This window comes from Balaenoptera borealis (genome assembly GCF_965194805.1).
Source record: "Balaenoptera borealis genome assembly, chromosome: 17".
NCBI lineage: Eukaryota > Metazoa > Chordata > Mammalia > Artiodactyla > Balaenopteridae > Balaenoptera > Balaenoptera borealis.
This window is the reverse complement of record NC_138876.1, coordinates 69,966,180-69,984,257: the sequence shown is the minus strand read 5'-3', so window position 1 is coordinate 69,984,257 and position 18,078 is coordinate 69,966,180. Positions and strand designations below refer to the sequence as shown.

The window sequence follows — 18,078 nt, the reverse complement described above, 5'->3', positions numbered from 1 at the left end:
GCAAACAGTGACAGTTTTACTTCTTTTTTTCCAATTTGGATTCCTTTTATTTCTTTTTCTTCTCTGATTGCTGTGGCTAAAACTTCCAAAACTCTGTTGAATAATAGTGGTGAGAGTGGACAACCTTGTCTTGTTCCTGATCGTAGTGGAAATGGTTTCAGTTTTTCACCATAGAGAACGCTGTTGGCTGTGGGTTTGTCATATATGGCCTTTATTATGTTGAGGTAAGTTCCCTCTATATCTACTTTCTGGAGGGTTTTTATCATAAATGGGTGTTGAATTTTGTCAAAAGCTTTTTCTGCATCTATTGAGATGATCATACGGTTTTTATCCTTCAGTTTGTTAATATGGTGTATCACATTGATTGATTTGCATATATTGAAGAATCCTTACTTTCCTGGGATAAACCCCACTTGATCATGGTGTATTATCCTTTTAGTGTGCTGTTGGATTCTGTTTGCTAATATTTTGTTGAGGATTTTTGTATCTATGTTCATCAGTGGTGTTGGCTGGCTAACATTTATTTGGTCCTAATTAGGCACTAGCACTGTGTCAAGTGCCAACAAAAATGACCTCTGTGAAATCTCTTCATCTGTCCAAAAGATAGATATTATTATTTTTAACCTGATTTACTGAGTCAGGAAACTGAGGCTTAGAGCCTTTGGCTTCATAGATGCTAACCATAGGGCTGAACTCCACATCTAGGAGGCATCCTGTGTCTGTATAGGTTTGTGGGTAGCTGTTTGCAGGTGGTTGGGGGGGAACATTGAGGGTTAATTTTGAGGGGTTTCAAAACAGCTGACTATAATCATTGGGTGTTTCTTAATCTTATCTACTTTATTTAGTTGATTTCGCCCTAAAGTTTGGTGTATCCCTGACTATTGTGGAGAGATCCATCACCCAAAACAATACAAGGAACAGATCATTAGAAATCAAATGATACTTAGAATGTCTAAGCCAAGAAGAGTTTATTGCCCAAAAAGTCACTTTATTTTAAAAAAGTAATAGTTTAAAATAAAGGACTTAGAGTTTTTTCAGTCTTTGAGAAAACTAGGTGTAGACATGATTTGCAGAGTTGTCTGTAGAAAATATCACTTCTAAAAATTAGCATCTAACTTGATTGTGAATTCTTTGAAAAACTAGGTGTTAAGTAACTAGGTGTTAAGTTTTCTTAGTTTTTCTATTTAAGGTTTTTATGTCTCTCTTATCTTGGGAGTACTTTTTCACTCAAATACTTTAAGATCAAATGCTATTTTAAAACTTAGAACTCTGGAATGATCAGTATTAAAAATTTATCAGAGCCAAAAGGGCCATTGCAAAACCTCAAGACTATGGGCTGAAAACTGAAATGGCTGTGGAAATTTCTAAGTCACAAACATGAATAAAATGGATTTTTGTGTAAGAATGATAACAACATTAGTGTGAGAATAAATAACAGTTAACGTTTCACTTTGGTGTAGGGATAATAGGGAATAGTGGTGACTGAAGCAAATGAAAACTTGTGGCTGCCTTTGCTCTAGGCAAAGGCTCTAGGCTCCCATTGCAGCCATTCAGGAATGTGAAACCTGTGTTGATTTTTCCCTAGTGTTTGAAGAGAGACTATAGTTACTTTTATGTGAATGCTGTTATTTCTTTAAACGTTAGCAGTTGAAGCAATGTTTTAACCACTCTGTGCTATGTTTAAAAATACCTCTACTAAAAAAAAATACCACTACTGTTCTCGACCTCTGCTTTAGACTAACTCATTGCCTTAGGTCAATGGAAGTTAAATATCCAAGAAAGACAGCTACAATATACCTATTTTTACAGGCTGAACTGTGAGATGAGATGGTGGGAATCAAAATCACAAAAAACATAAGCAAAAATTTTTAAAAACTTAACGAAAACTTAACAAAACTTTAAAAATTAACAAACGACACACCAGAAATGTTTGCATTTATTGTAGTTTTTATTGTAAACATCTCAATAAATTTCCTAAATTTTCACTTTTACTTTTAATAATTTTACACATGACTATAGTTCCATTGAGAATGATTCTGATTTCTCTTTTATCTTCTGTCCATTTGACTTTCCAGCCACCTAACTATAAAACATCTTTAAAATTGTGTGTCTTGTATGTAGTTAGTGCACTGATTAGCTACTGACAAAGATGAATTCTTTCCCTGAAGACTCCTGAAAATCACGGTTCATCATGCTGCCTTTGGCGTGCTGAAGGCAAATAGAAAACACTAAATAGTGTTTTTTGTGTTTTTTTAAATTTTATTTATTTATTTTTGGCTGTGTTGTGTCTTCGTTTCTGCGCGAGGGCTTTCTCTAGTTGCAGCGAGCGGGGGCCACTCTTCATCGCGGTGCGTGGGCCTCTCACTATCGCGGCCTCTCTTGTTGCAGAGCACGGGCTCCAGACGCGCAGGCTCAGTAGTTGTGGCTCACGGGCCCAGTTGCTCCGCAGCATGTGGGATCTTCCCGGACCAGGGCTTGAACCTTTGTCCCCTGCATTGGCAGACAGATTCTCAACCACTGGGCCACCAGGGAAGCCCAATAATGTTTTAATTATCCTCAAATCCTGGGAGAAGTTTCAGCCAAAGGAGTTTAAAAAATCTGGATGGTATAATGAAAAATTATCTTTACCTAGGCTCTCAGATGGTGGTGATATTCACTTTGAATTAATAGTTGTTCTGAAAGAGAAATAAAACATATTTTGATGCAAAATTGAGCAGGTATTTAAAAGTCCTCAACAATTATGACACAACACATCCTTTTGGGTCTGAATCATAAGAAAACAACATTCAAAGGGCTTTCACTGGGGACTTCCCTGGTGGTCCAGTGAGTAAGCCTCTGTGCTCCCAATGCAGGGGGCCAGGGTTCAAGCCCTGGTCAGGGAACTAGATCCCGCATGCCTGCCGCAACTGAGTCCACATGCTGCAACTAAGAACCGCAGCTAAAGATCCCACATGCCACAACTAAGAAGAGCCCATGTGCCGCAACTAAGACCCAGTGCAGCCAAAATAAATAACTAATAAATAAATATTTTTTTAAAAAAGGGCTTTCACTGGATTTTGTGATATGCTATTTAGGTATCATTGTGATCTCTTCAGGCACCTGAATAATCCAGATGTGTGTTTTATATATATATATATATTTTTTTTTTTTTTTGATGGTTTGTAGAGCGATGGATGCCCATGTGTGGCTGTACCATTTTGCATTCCCACCAGCAGTGAATGAGAATTCCTGATTGCTCCGCGTTCTCACCAGCCTTTGGTGTTGTCAGTACTTTGGATTTTGTCCTTTCTAGTAAGTGTGTAGTGGTATCTTGTTGTCGTTTTAATTTTCAATTGCCTAATAACATAAGATTTGAGCATCTTTTTATATGCTTATTTGTCACCTACATATCTTCTTTGGTGAGGTGTCTGTTCAGTTCTTCTGCCCATTTCAAGTATCTGGTTGTTCATTTTCTTTTTGTCGAGTTTTAAGAGTTCTTTGTATATTTTGGGTAACAGTCTTTAATCATATATATCTTTGGCATATATTTTCTCCCCGTTTGTGGCTAGTCTTCCCGTTATCTTATCATTCACAGAGCAGAAATTTTAATTTTAATGAAGTCCAATTTATCAGTTATTTCTTACATAGATCATGCCTTTGGTGTTGTATCTAAAAAAGTCATCACCCTACCCAAGGTCAACTATATTTTCTCTTATGTTATCTTCTAGCTTTGCATTTTGCATTTAGTTCTATGATTTGAGTCAATTTTTCTGAAAGATGTAAGGTCCATGTCTAGCTGCTGCTGCTTTTTAATTTGCATGTGGATATACAGTTGTTCCAGCACCGTTTGTTGAAAGGATTGTTCTTTCTCCATTTTTTGCCTTTGCTCCTTTGTCAAAGATCAGTTGACTGTATTTGTGTGAATCTATTTCTGGGGCCTCTGTTGGGTTCCATTGATCTATTTGTCTATTCTTTTGCCAATACAACACTCTTTTGATTACTGTAGCTTTATAGTAAGCCTTGAAGTCAAGTAATGTCAGGTCTCTGATTTTATTCTTCTTCAGTATTGTCTATTCTGTGTCTTTTATCTCTCCAGATAAACTTAGAATCATTGAGATTCACAAAATAACTTGCTGGAATTTATTTGGAATTGTGTTATATCTACAGGTCAAGTTGGAAGAACTAACATCTTGACATTATTGACTCTTCCTGTCCATGAATGTGGAATATTTAATTCTTCTTTGATATTTTTTATTCAGAGTTCTTTAGTTTTCCTCATATAGATGTTGTATATATTTTGTTAGATTTGTACCTAAGTATTTAATTTTGGAGGTGCTAATGTACGAGAATTGGGTTTTCAATTTCAAATTCCACTTGTTCATTGTTGGTACATAGAAAAGCGATTGACTTTTGTATATTAACCTTGTATCCTACAACCTTGCTATAATTGCTTATTAGTTGTGGGAGTTTTTTGGTTAATTCTTTTGGATTTTCTACATAGACAATTATACATTTGCAAACAAAGGCAAATTCATTTTTTCTTTCCAATCTATATGCCTTTTATTTCGTTTTTTTGGTCTTGCATTAGCTAGGAATTCCGTACAGTGCTGAACAGGAGTGGTAAGAGGAGACATCCTTGTGTTGTTCCTGATGTTAGTGGGACTACTTCTTGTTTCTTCTTTTTAAAACTTATTTTAATTTTTTATTTATTGTGGTATAGTTGACTTACAATATTATATTAGTTTCAGGTGTACACCATAGTGATTCAGTATTTTTATATATTACACACCATACAAAGTTATTATAAAATATTGACTATATCCTGTCTGCTGTACATTACATCCCTGTGACTTATTTATTTAGTACATCTTAATTCCCTTAACCTGTTTTGCACCTTCCCCACCCCCCTGCTCCCCTCTGGTAACCACTAGTTTGTTCTCTGTATCTGTAAGTCTTTTTCTGTTTTGTTATATTTGTTTGTTTGTTTTGTTCTATAGGGAAAGCTTCTAGTTTCTCACCATTATGTATAATGCTAGCTGTAGAATTTTAAAAGACTTTCTGTAATGTTGAGGATGTTCTCCTCTATTCTTAGTCTGCTGAGAGCATTTTTTGTGAATGGCTGTTAGGTTTTGTCAGATGCATCTTATGCATCTATTGTTATGGTCATATGGTTTTTCTTTTTATACTATTGATGTGATGGATTACATTAGTTGATTTTCAAATGTTGAACCAGCTTTGCATATCTGGGATTATCCCACTTGCCTGTGGTGTACAATTCTTTTTATACATTTTCAGATTTTATTTGTTAATATTTTGTTTAGGATTTTAGAATCTAGTTTATGAGTGATATTGGTCTGTAGTTTTCCTGTGAAATCTGTCTGATTTTGGTATTAGGGATGCTGGCCTCACAGAACAAGTTAGGAAGTATTTCTTCTACTTTAGTCTTCTGAAAGACACTCTAGAGAATTGATATAATTTCTCCCTTAAATGTTTCATAGAATTCACTAGTGGACTCGTTTGGTCTGGTGCTTTCTATTTTGGAAGGTTATTAAATATTGATTCAGTTCCTTTAAATAGATATAGTCCTATTTAAATTGTATTTCTTTTTGTGTGAATTTTGGCAGATCATGTCTGTCAAGGAATTGATCCATTTCACTTAAGTTATCATTTGTGGTCATAATATTTTTTATAATATTCCATTATTATCCTTTTTATGTCCATGGGATCTGTGATGATGTTGTATTTTTCATTTGTGATACTAGTAATTTGCGTCTCTACTCTCTCTCTCTCTCTCTCTCTCTCTCATTAATCTGGCTAGAGGCTTATCAATTTTATTTATCTTTGCAAAGAACCAGCTTTTGGTTTTGTTGAGTTTTGCTATTGATTTTGTGTTTTAAATTTTCCTGATTTCTCCTCTAATTTTTATTATTTTTTCCTTTGCTGACTTTGGATTTAGTTTGCTCTTCTTTCCTATGCAAAAGCTTAGATGATTGATTTAATTCTTTCTTCTTTTCTTTCTTTCTTTTTTTTTTTTTCCTTTTTGGCTGCGCCGCATGGCATGTGGAACTTCCTTGGCCAGAGATTGAACCCATGCTCCCTGCAGTGGAAGCACAGAGTCTTAATCACTGGACCACCAGGGGAGTCCAAATCTTTCTTCTTTTCTAATGTATGCATTCAATGCTATAAATGTCCCTCTAAGCACTTCTTTTGCTGCATCCCACAAATTTTGGTGAGCTGTATTTTCATTTTTTTCAGAATGTTTTCATATTTCTCTTGAGACTTCTTATTTGACCCATGTGTTATTTAGAAGTGTATTGTTTAATATCCATGCATTTTGGGGTCTTCTATCTATTATTGATTTCTAGTTTAATTAGTTCCATTGTGGTCTGAGCAGATATTATATGATATCTATTCTTTTAGATTTGTTAGGATGTGTTTTATCCCCCAGAATATGCTCTGTTTTGGTCAATATTCCATGAGAGCTTGAGAAGAATGTACTTTCTGCGTAGTTGGATATAGTTTATTGATGTCCATTATATCCAGCTAATTGATAATGTTGTTGAGTTTAGCTATGTCCTTACCGATTTTCTGCCTGCTGGATATTTTCACTTCTGATAAAAAATTAAGTCCCCAACAATGATAGTGGACTCATCTATTTCTCCTTGCAGTTCTATCAGTTTTTGCCTCATGTATTTTGATGCTCTTGTTAGACACATACATGTTAAGGGTTTTTATGTGTTCTTGGAGAATTGACATTTTTTAAATTACCTCTGAGAACTCATCTTGCTTTTGACGTCTGCTCTGTCAGAAATTAATATAGCTTCTTCTGCTTTGTTTTGATTAATGTTAGCATGGTATATCTTTTACCATCCCTTTTCTCAATCTATATGTGTTTTTATATTTACAGTGGGTTTCTTTTAGACAATGTAGAGTTGGGTATTGTTTTTTGATCCACTCTGACAACCTCTTTTAATTGGTGTATCTAGACCCTTGACATTCAGTGTGATTCTGATATAGTTGGATTAATATCTACCATATTTGTTACTGTTTTCTATTTATTTCCCTTTTTTTCTGTTTTTGTCTTCCATTCTTTCTGTGGCTTTAATTGAGCATCTTATTGATTCCATTTTCTCTCTTTCCTTAGTATATCAATTATACTTCTTTTTAAACTTTTTTTTAGTGGTTGCCTTAGAGTTTGCAATATGCTTTTACAAGTGATTCAAGTACACCTTCAAATAACACTATAACTCTTCATGGGTAGTACAAGTACCTTATAATAACAAAATATTCCTAATACCTCCCTCTTCTTCCTTGTATCATTGCTGTCATTCATGTCACTTGTACATAAGCTTGTGTATGTATACACACATATATACACACATAATTGAATACATTGTTGCTGTTATTCTTTTCAACAAACTTTTATCTTTTAGATCAATTTAGAATAAGAAAAATAAAAGTTTCTATTTTCCCTTCATTTGTTCCTTCTCTCTGATTTTTTTTTCTTTTTTTATGTACATCCAAATTTTTGACCCATATCATTTGCCTTCTGTTTTAAGAACATTTACTCTTTCTTGCAAGACAGGTCTACCACTCCATTTTTGTTCGTCTGAGAGTTTTTATTTCCCCTTCACTTTTGAAGTATAGTTTCACAGGGTACAGAATTCTAGGTTGGTGATTTTTTTACTCCCAATACTTTAAATATTTCACTCCATTCTCTTCTCACTGGCATGGTTTCTGAGGAAAAGTCAAATGTAATTCTTTTCTTTGTTCCTCTGTAAGTAAGGTGTTTTTTTCCTCTGGCTCTTTAAAGATTTTCTTTTAATCTTTGATTTTTTTCAGTTTGAATATATGTCTAATTGTGGGGCTTTGGGGGCATTTATCTTGTTTGGTATTCTGACCCTCCTGAATCTGTGGTTTGGTATCTGACATGAATTTGGGGAAATTCTTGGTCATTATTGTTTGAATATTTCTTCTGTTCTCTCATCTCTCTTTTCCTTCTGTTATTCCCATTATGCATATATTATACCTTATGTCATTGTGGAGAACTGTGGAGTTTTTGGATATTCTATCCCATTTCTTTCAGTCTTTTTTTTTTTTTCCCTTTGCTTTTCAGTTTTGGAAGTTTCTATTGCTGTATCCTCAAAGTCAGTGATTCTTTACTCGAGTCTACTAATGAGCCCATCAAAGGCATTCTTCATTTATGTTGCAGTTTTAAAAAAATCTCTAGGATTTCTTTTTTATCCTTTCTTAGAATTTCCATCTCTCTGCTTTCATTGTCCATCTGTTCTTGCATGTTGTCTACTTTTTTCAGCAGAACCCTTAGCATATTACTCCTAGTTGTTTGAAGTTCCTGGTCTGGTAATTCCAACATCTCTGCCATATCTGAGTCTGGTTCTGATGCTTGCTCTGTCTCTTCTATCTGCTTTTTTTGTCTTTTAGTATGCCTTGTAATTTTTGGTTGAAAGCCAGGCATGATGTACTGTGTGAAAGGAACTCTGGTAAATAGGCCTTTAGTGTGTGGTAAGTAAGGTGTGGGGGGATGGGAAGTGTTCGGTAGTCTTATGATTAAGTCTTTTGGTGAGCCTGTGTCCCTGAGCTGTGAACTTCACCAGTTTTTTCTCAGTAGTCCCCCCTCCTTATATGGAAAAAGTTGGCAAGTGTAAGTTAGGGTCGAGTATTTTTCTTTTCCCATCTGGAAGACTAGAGCAGGCAGGAGTCAGCATTTCTCTTCCCACAGTTCAATTAGGCTGTGCTATAACCCCAATCGTGTAGACTCTGGTAAAATAGTTTCTTCTTGATCAGGCCTCATTAAGAAGAACAGAATGCTCCGATGTATTTCAAAATGGTTACTTTTCCCCTCCCTCTACGGCACAGGAGAAGATTTCACTCTGATATTCACTGTGAGAAACTGGTAAAGCTCCTGGAGGAAAAACTCACAGAAGTGTGAGCCCTCCCCTCCCTCCTTTGACTGGGTCCCCCTGGAGTTTTAATCCTCAGACTTGTCCATACTGAGCCTCCAGTAATTTGTCAGTTACAGTTCAGGATTTCCTAACCTGTGCTGCTTCTGGCAAACATTTCAGCTCAGGCGATTGTGATCTGGTAAGTTGTAATTATGTTTTCACCTGTTTGTGTGTTGATGTTTGCACTAATGGTGCAAAGCAATGATTTGTAAAGCTGCTGGTGCTTTAGCGTGAGTCAACGCAGCGGCACCAAACTGTACTAGTTGTCACTGTATACTTCACTGTCACCCACTTGCGTGGGTGGTTGGGGATGCCGGTTGCACTGAAGAATGTTCTGGATAAAGCTGTAAAAATTATTAATTTTATTAAATCTTGACTCTTAAGCATATTTGTTTAATATTCTGTGTGATGAGATGGGAGATATAGCTAGGTAATTTGCTGCGTATGCAAGTGTTATGGTTGTCTGCAGGGAAAGACTGGGTATGATTGAGTTGCTATGGAACATCATATTTACTTGAAACAGCAGCTGTGGGATGAACTGTGGTTTCAGATTTGGGGTATTTGGGTATTTGGAAGATATGTTCTCAAAGAATGAAGTGAGCCTGTCATTGCAAGAAAAAAAAAAACTGATAGTATTTGCTTATGGTGATAAATTCAAGTGAATTTAGAGTTTGGAAAATTTATGTCTATCACTGTGAGCTTGGCAGCTTCCTTATACTTAAAGACTTTTCCAATGAGTTGGATATACTGATATTAACTAATGTGATGTGTTTTTTTAATATTGAATACTGAAATGTGTTAATATTTGGAAGATATGCATAACTCTCAGTGAATCACTATTAAAAAATGTACAACATCAAACATGGATAAAAGGTCTCTTCAAATTCCAAGACAGGTCAATGGGTTTTAAGGTAACAGAGTATGAAAAGTTCACTGATACGGTTTCAGATTCCACATCATGACTACCTTTAAGAAACTACCACTTATTGAATTTTGTTGTTGTATTAAAGAAGAATATTCACAGCTCACTGAAAATGTTATAGCAATGAACATATTTTTCCCTCTTCCAACTATCATTGAAAATACGTTTCCAAACAATATATCACAACGCATTGAAGCATTTGAGAATTCAGCTATTTTCTATTAAGCCAGACGTTAAAGAAATTTGCCTTCTTATAAGATAGTATCATACTTGGTACTAAAATTTTTTAGGAAAAGATAGCTGTTTTTCGTAAAAGTATGTTATATGTGTTAACATGTAATGGGTTTATAATTGTTAATTTTAAATAAATTTGTAAATAAATGAATTTTTTGGATAGCAAATATTAAAATTTTCCTTAGTTTTAGTTGCTACCATATTAAATATTGATAGATATAATACACATAAATAAAAGCTCTTTGTGGTTCTCTGTAATTTTTAAGAGTGTAAAGGAGTCCTGAGATTAAAATGTTTAAGAACCACTGCCAAGAACAATGCCTATCATTGAATTTTGTTTAGTGGTTAATAGTTAATATGTATTTAAATTTACAGACCTTAACACCACAATATGCATGTCTATTATTTTTTTTCATGTTAAATAAAGGAGTCCTACTCAAAAAATTGGGACTCAATGGGTGTTCAGGAAAAAGTGAGATCCAGTGGACTGGAGAATTTATGAAGGATTTGCCAAAAGTATAATAAGGGAACATAAAACGTAACTTGAACAATGAATTGAGCTACTATTTTCTAGCTTAAAAAATAAACTGTTCTTTGTTCTAAATTCACTTCCATATCTCTGCTCCCTCTCTCAGAAGAACTTTAAAAACTTTTAAACGTTTTCTGTGGTTATAGACTCCATCTTTCTATTTTCCATTTCTCCTTCTATCCATTCGTTTGGGAGTGCCATGGTCAAGATCACCAGTGACTGACCTTGTGTTGTCAAGTCATATATCTGTTTGTACCTTACCTGAATTCTCAGCACTGCTAAAGCGATTGACCACTCCTTCTTTCTTGAAGCCCTCTCTCTGTTGGCTTTTGTGACACTATACTCCTGGTTTTGCTCCTTCCTACCTTACTGGCTTCTTTGGTTTCTCTTCTTCTGCTAGACCTCTAAATGTTAGAGTGCCCCCAAGGTTATGTCCTGGGGCTTTTGTTTCTTCTCTATCTATATACTTTCTCCATTGAACTGGGGCCAGCTGTCTCTTCTCTCTTCCCTGAGTTATGAACACTTTCCCTGAGTTATGTCTTTGTGCCAGGGGCACTCAACTCTTTAACTTCAGCCTCGAACTCCCCTCAGAAACCAAGATCAGTACAGCTACCTCCCTACTTGAGATCTCTACATTGGTGTTCAGTAGGCATCTCAAATTCAACATGACCAGGACAAGCTGATTCTCCCACTCCAACAATTACTCCTCACTTCGACTTCTCCATTCCAATAAAATGGCACCACGATCAACCAGGTATTCAAGGCAAACTCAAATGACAAGCCTTTTTCACTTAATAGGACTTTGTTTTTTTTCTCAGGAAGACAAACAAAACACTGTCTTCCAAAGAATTTTGATGTCATAATATTGTTTTAAGTTCAAGAGGTAAAAGGAAAATATTTACTCTTATTTTTTCCACGTATTTTCATGAAATGAGTACACTTTTTCCTGCAATAGTGCGGCTTCTCTTAAATCCTTCATATGTAAAATTTATCCATGTCTATTGATATTAAATAGCCACAGTTTCAAGGTGACAGGTTGCTGCTAAAATCATTCTGAATGTAGAATATTTATAGGAGTAATAAGGTTTAATCCCTGTATGATATGAAATTCAGATTGGCATCAGGTATCTAGAATTAAAAGTGCGAACTGTTAAAATCTGTGCGATATTTGAGAGTGATCTGTGTGTGCCTGACTGATGAAAAGAGTGGGAAGGACAAAAATGAGTTGAGAAAGATTATCATTTAGTACACTGAAATTATAAGATAAACAAATGCATTCTGAGAATAAAACTCATCATGGACTTTACTTTTGAGCTGGCAGTGACCCAGATGGACAGACAAGGCCAAAGGGAATTGCTGTCATCTCCCTATTATATCTGAAAGAGTTTTCTTCCTTCTTTTGATTTCTTGGTAGCAAACTTGCGACATTTTTAGCTTTCTCAAACTTTAATGTATCACATTTAATACATTTTATCAAACTCTTGTTGAGAGGAAAACGTGGAGCAAATTGAAGAGAAGGTGAGGTGAGCTCTCTGAATGGGAAGAAAGCAGCCCACGACTAGAGTGATATCTGGGAATACACTGTACAACATCATCGTCAGGGGAGCGCTGGTTTGCTGAGTGTGTGCTGTGCTAATTACACACCTGCAAACTGGAGGTGCAGGGAGGGGCCCCTGCGAGCCTCCCTTCCTCCAAAGGTGACCTAGGCTGTCTTACCTGGCTCACCTGTCTCTGCATCTCCCGAGCCTTCAGAGATTATTATCACCTGTTTACGCAGCCCAGATTGTGATTTTCATTGTTGGGGGGAGGGTCCTCTGGTGAGGTATCAGGAACCCCAAATGGCTGAGCGAGAGGGTACTGTACATAGAGGGAGTATGACCTGGAGTTGAAAGTCAAGGTGAAATAAGTGAACCCGTTTTTCCCATTGAATCTTACTCATTTGTTTTACAGTCTGTTTCTTTAGTCTTTGGAAGAATAAACATAAAGGTCATCAGACTGTGGTCTCTGGACCAAGTGTTTTAGGGAACTTGCTCAAAATGCAGGTTTCTGGGTCCTAAACCAATCTGCTGAATCAGACCTTCTGGGGACAGGGCTGGAGAATCTGCATTTGGAAGAAACTCTCCAAGTCTTATACACAGTGAAAAGTTTGAGGACCACTGGCATTAAAAGCCATTTTCTGGTACTTATTTTCCATATATTTGTATCAGAATGAAGATGATCTAATTCTGATGAAATTCTGAACCAAGGAGAATGAATGAATACAGAGATAAAACAACATATTAAATCTCATGTGTTTTTGTGACTAGGGTATTAATGCTTCCTTGATTGATAGGAGAAAGATTAAATGCCCCAGTTACCAAAGTCTGAAAGGACTCTGTAGATTCTGGTTGTTAAAGGATGATTCTGAGAACACGTTGTTTATCTTCAGAGAGGAAGACTTACACATTTTGTAAAAAATGTCAGAGTTTTCATGATTTTTCCCTCTGAGCAAACTATCTTAAATCTGCCTTCACTGTTGTATAAAATGAGGCTCTTGGGAAAAATAAATGCTTGGCTAGAAATGCTAAGAAGTTCCAGGTTTTCTTTCATATGCAGTTAAACAAAAAGTTCTGTATTGTCAGGGAGGATTGAAGATAAAAAGTCAGCTAAAGATAGAGTTTACTTTATTAGCTTGTATGTTTCCTTCTACCTCATAGTTTGATTCATTTTCACTACCTCCTGTCTTCAATTTGTTGGTTTCAGAATGTGACTGAGTTCAGTTTATGAAGATAAGGTTTATACATGTAGAAGTGAAGTTTAAGTTTTGCTTGCACGAGAGGTTATGTTTCCTATGTGGTTAATATGAAATGTAAACTCGGCAACCAAAGCAACCGTGCTGTTTTAAGACTAAACGGAAAGAGCTAAGGAGCATTTTTAGTATAGGTATATGGAAAACTATTCAAGAAAAACAAAACTAAAATTAAAAATTAGACTAACACTAATTAAAATGGGCACTTAAAGTCAGAAAATTCGAAAATCTCTCTCCATTGCCAATTATACCTAACTTTAGATAATATTTCAAAAGATTGTATCACGTTTCCAATAAAAAAGTTAAGGTGACATCCAATACTTTCATATTCATTTTATTTAATTCAGCTGAATTCTTTCATTCATTTGAGGCTGTCAGTACTGATGTGGCTTTGTAGTTATGGAATCTGAAACGTGAACTCATTGAATCAGGAATCAAGATGGTGCTGAAGCTAAAGCTAGGAGTGAGATCTGTGGCCCATTTGTTTTGTTTCCTTTAAATAATTTTGTTATTTTTCTTTACAAAAGTTACAACGTGCACACAGCCAGATAGTCTGACAATAAGAAAGTGTACAAAGGTCATCTTCCTATCACCTGGAGGTAATCACTGTTTGCATTTTGGTATATGCTACATATTTTTTCTTAGTATGAATGCACACTGACATTACGCATGTGTATATATGTATATATTATATACATGTGTAATATTCGTATATATGATATATACGTATATGTACACACGTATACAGTTGTGTGTGTATATATATATATATGTATATATACACGAAAGTGTGTATGTATAGGTATGTGCACATCCAGTATGCTGTTTAGTAATTTTTTTCGCCAAACAGTATTTTATAGACATCTGTTGTATACACACATATGTATATATAATTTTCATCCCATTCCATTTATGATTGTACTTTTGCACAGCATTCTGTAGTTTGCATGTACCATAATATATTAAATGATCCCATTAATAATGGGCATTTAGGTGGTTTCCACTTTTGTAATCAATACACTGAAACCCCTTGTCTGAATATTTTCTTAGGATATATTCCTAGAAGTAGAATTACTGAGTTAAAGGGAATGCCCACTTAAAAATTTGAGGTATATTGTAAGTTGTCTTCAGAAGTGTTGTGCCATTTTATACTGTTATTAGCAATGTCTTGAGGGTGATAATTTTGGAATATTATGCACAATCCTGGGTTTGTTAATCTTTTAAATCTTTGTAAATATAGCATGTCAAAAATGAAATTCTTTTTTTTTTTTTTTTAATGAAATTCTTACATTAATTTTCATTTGTTTGATACAGTATCTTGAGATTCCTTCAAGCTTCTATGTGCCCTGACTTGGCAGGTAGTGGCTGGAGTTCTGAAGACAGACAAGGGAAGGGATGATCTCATGAGGTCACTAGGTAGTTAGTGGACATTGTCTTGAGGACAACGTCTTGTATTTGCTGGATAGAAAGTCTCGTCTTTTTTCCTTCTAAACTTTCTCTTTTAAGGCTCAGTATAAATAACTCTTTTTATCCTTTTTTCTTTGCTAAAATAATAGCTTATTTAGTCATGGGCTTAATGACCATCAGTAAGGGTCCAGATCTTTGAAATACAAATGAACTCATTTGCCTACCATAGGGCTGTGGAGAGCTCAGACCTGATCCCAGAAATACAAATTCTGGCTTCCTAAAATTTGAATGGGGCAAGAGGGGATGGGAAATTCTTCCATTCCTTCTTGAAGGTCCCTTTCTTTCTCCCTTCCTCCCTCACTTCCTCAATTTCTCTCACTTCTGAAGGGCTCCCTTTAGAATTTCTGGCCCTTTTGTTTGTATTAGAAATCCCATTTTTAGCTAGATTTTGGTCTTTTGTGCTTCAGAAGACTTAGAAGTTTAGGAAACATTTGACTCTGTGTGTTTTACCGCAGAACTTTGAGATCTTGGTGGATACGTTTAATTCATATCTACGTGATCACTTTTGGCCCTGCCCCAAAACTATAAAGGAAATATAATTCCCAGGTAGGAGAAGCAATGCACAAGATTTCTGCCTTTTACAACAAAACTGTTACACTCGATAGTTATTGGATTTTTAAACTTTGGTTTCTTATAAAAAACAGTTAATTCAGATCAACACTCAGTTATTTGATTAGTCCAATGTTGCCTTCATAGTATCTTTTCCTGCTTCCTGCAGGCATTCTTACACCGGATGAACCAGTGCGCTGCCTCGAAACTTGACAAAAATGTAACAGAAGAAACGGTGAAGGTGAGGAGGTGCCCTGGACCCCAGCACAAGGTCCCCTCAGATGAAATTTTACCCGTGGGATGTTGCCTCAGGGCTCGTCAACTTGTCTCCGCTTCGGGGATAAGTTGTGTGCCAGTCCCCAGTCATTGTGTGGTCAACAATGAGAAAAAGGGAAACTAGGGTTTGGGAAAAGAAACGGGGGTTATGAGGATGGTGTAGAAGACAGAGAGAAATCTTTGCCAAGACCTTGGAAACGTTTGAAAGGAGGAAAAAAATAACCCCAAGTCCAAGAACCTTCATGTCTCTTGAGGGGGAAGGAGCTGAACCATGTGTGAGGGGATTGCTAGAGGGCCTGGGGGGCAGGATGTGGGCAAACGCGGCTTCCAGTCTCTGACCCCTGGAGAGCAAACGATTTGGACGGTCCACTGGGGCAGAAAAAGTCCACACAGCATCTTCAGCTCACAAAGGCATAAGCATTTCCTTTTAAACTGTAGGGAAGGAAAATTGTGAAGAGTTTTGGGGAAAAGAGGGGGGGATGGTAAATGAAAATTAATGGTGCTATAGTCATTATTATTCATTGAAGTTGTATAAATCATTATTGATATTTATTTTGGATGCCAACTTGCTGTTTTATTTTACGGAAAATAAACAATTCCCAAGGACTTTATAGGCACATCTGACTGTTTCCGATTAAATTCAGTAGTAACGTTTACATTCTCCTTACCATGGAGTGTTTTAGTTTGGGTGCTTTTGGTTGCAAGCAAAAGACGCCTGTTACTCAAAGGGACATGAAGGTACTTTGATTCCCATAGCAGGGACTTCTATGGGCAAAGAAGCCCTTCCCCCAAAGCCTGCCAGCAAATCTGCCCGCGCTGTTTTACCTGCAGTCCGCTGTCCTTAGTGGGGTGGGACGACGACCATACTTGGATTCAGTTGCTCAGGATTGTCTTGAGAGCCGGGACTAGGTTCCCGGTTCCCAGAATTGTGTGGGAGGGGAGAGGATATCCAGACAGAATGGGTGCTCTGCCAGCCGGGGGGGTGGGAAGGACAGCTCCCCACCGACGTTTTCAACTTGGAGAGAAAATACTCTACTCCCATAGAATGTTTTTAAAACTTGCTTCACTATTGCACTTACACATTTATTTACAGATGCTGTTCTCAAACATTGAAGATATCCTTGCAGTACATAAAGAATTCTTAAAAGTCGTGGAAGAATGCTTACATCCAGAACCGAATGCTCAGCAAGAAGTGGGAACCTGCTTTCTTCACTTTGTAGGATCAATTTCTGTTTATTTTAAAAGCTTTTCCCCCTAAAATTTAAAGTTTCACTTTTGGCACAGTAGTATGTGGGAATTCAGCATTAGAAGTAAAATCTGACACCAAAAGTTTGGGGTCTTTTAAGGCCAATGAAATCTTCCACTTAGAGCCAGAAAAGGGGAGAGGGCCTCACATCATCCATTTTATTCAGTGAAGAATAAACAGGCTTTTCTTCTTCCCAACGAGTTAGTTTTTTGCATCCTCTGTAGCTTTGAATTCTAATGAATATTCAGGCTGTTTCATAATGAATGGATTTTTATGTTTCTCTCAAACATAGAGCATTTCTCTTTTGAGGCAGAAAATCCTTACTTTTACAATGGTGCGATGAGCCTTTTATTAGTCAAAACATTCCCTTGTTAATCGACATGTGACTAACCTGGAGGTGAAAAGACCTGGTCCCTCTAGGTACACATATGCCTGCATCTGAATTTTTCTCAGAGGCTTGTACTGAACAGTGCCGAAGAAGAACAAGCCAGTACTTAGTTATTTCAAATTATATGTCGTGCTTCTATGATCATTTTCATCCCTTTGCACGTGATAGCTGAAATTATTTATGCAATCGATTTGCAAGGTAAAAAGCCACCTGTACGGTGAAAATCGTTTTCAGAACTAAAGGGCATTCATACTGACAAAACAAAAATAATGCTGCTATTTCTACCACTCTGCTGATGCTAATTTTCAGAATACCAATTTGAATCCATTTACTTTTCAAAATGCTATACAATTCGTGTTTTATTTAAAAATGTATAGGAGTATTTTGTCATAGAAATCAATTTTTGTTTATTTTTGATTTTCAGTCTTTTATAAAGTAATGATATGGAGTTTCTAGATCTGTATTTCTGTATGTGGTGAGCAGACTCTGTAAATGTTATTTTTAGAATCAGAAAATATTCCATAAAAATAATTATTTTAAAGGGAGAGACTCCTTGGGTATAGGAAGATCAAGCTTTCGTTGGGCAAAACTATAAGCCACGTGTGTTTGTATCCACTTAATCCAGACTGTTCCCTTTCATGAAAGAATGCACATCTCCTGCCAGCTGGAGTAGTTACTATCTCAGTGCCGGGCTGCACATGGGAATCTTGCACCCTGACATCTATTTCCTCAGTAAC

The 18,078-nt window shown here is 36.3% G+C and overlaps 1 protein-coding gene across 8 annotated transcripts in view; it reads left to right on the top strand.

Annotated features, from left to right (window-relative positions):
* The window catches only part of PREX2 (phosphatidylinositol-3,4,5-trisphosphate dependent Rac exchange factor 2), a 298,158-nt gene that overhangs the window by 77,910 nt on the left and 202,170 nt on the right, over positions 1-18,078 (top strand). For all 8 annotated transcript variants that reach the window (XM_082363375.1, XM_082363371.1, XM_082363367.1 and 5 more), the window contains exons 2-3: positions 15,601-15,672; positions 16,801-16,923. In XM_082363375.1, the coding sequence (XP_082219501.1) occupies positions 15,616-15,672; positions 16,801-16,923 (180 nt within the window). In that variant the 5' untranslated portion in view covers positions 15,601-15,615. The remainder of the gene's footprint in view (positions 1-15,600; positions 15,673-16,800; positions 16,924-18,078) is intronic.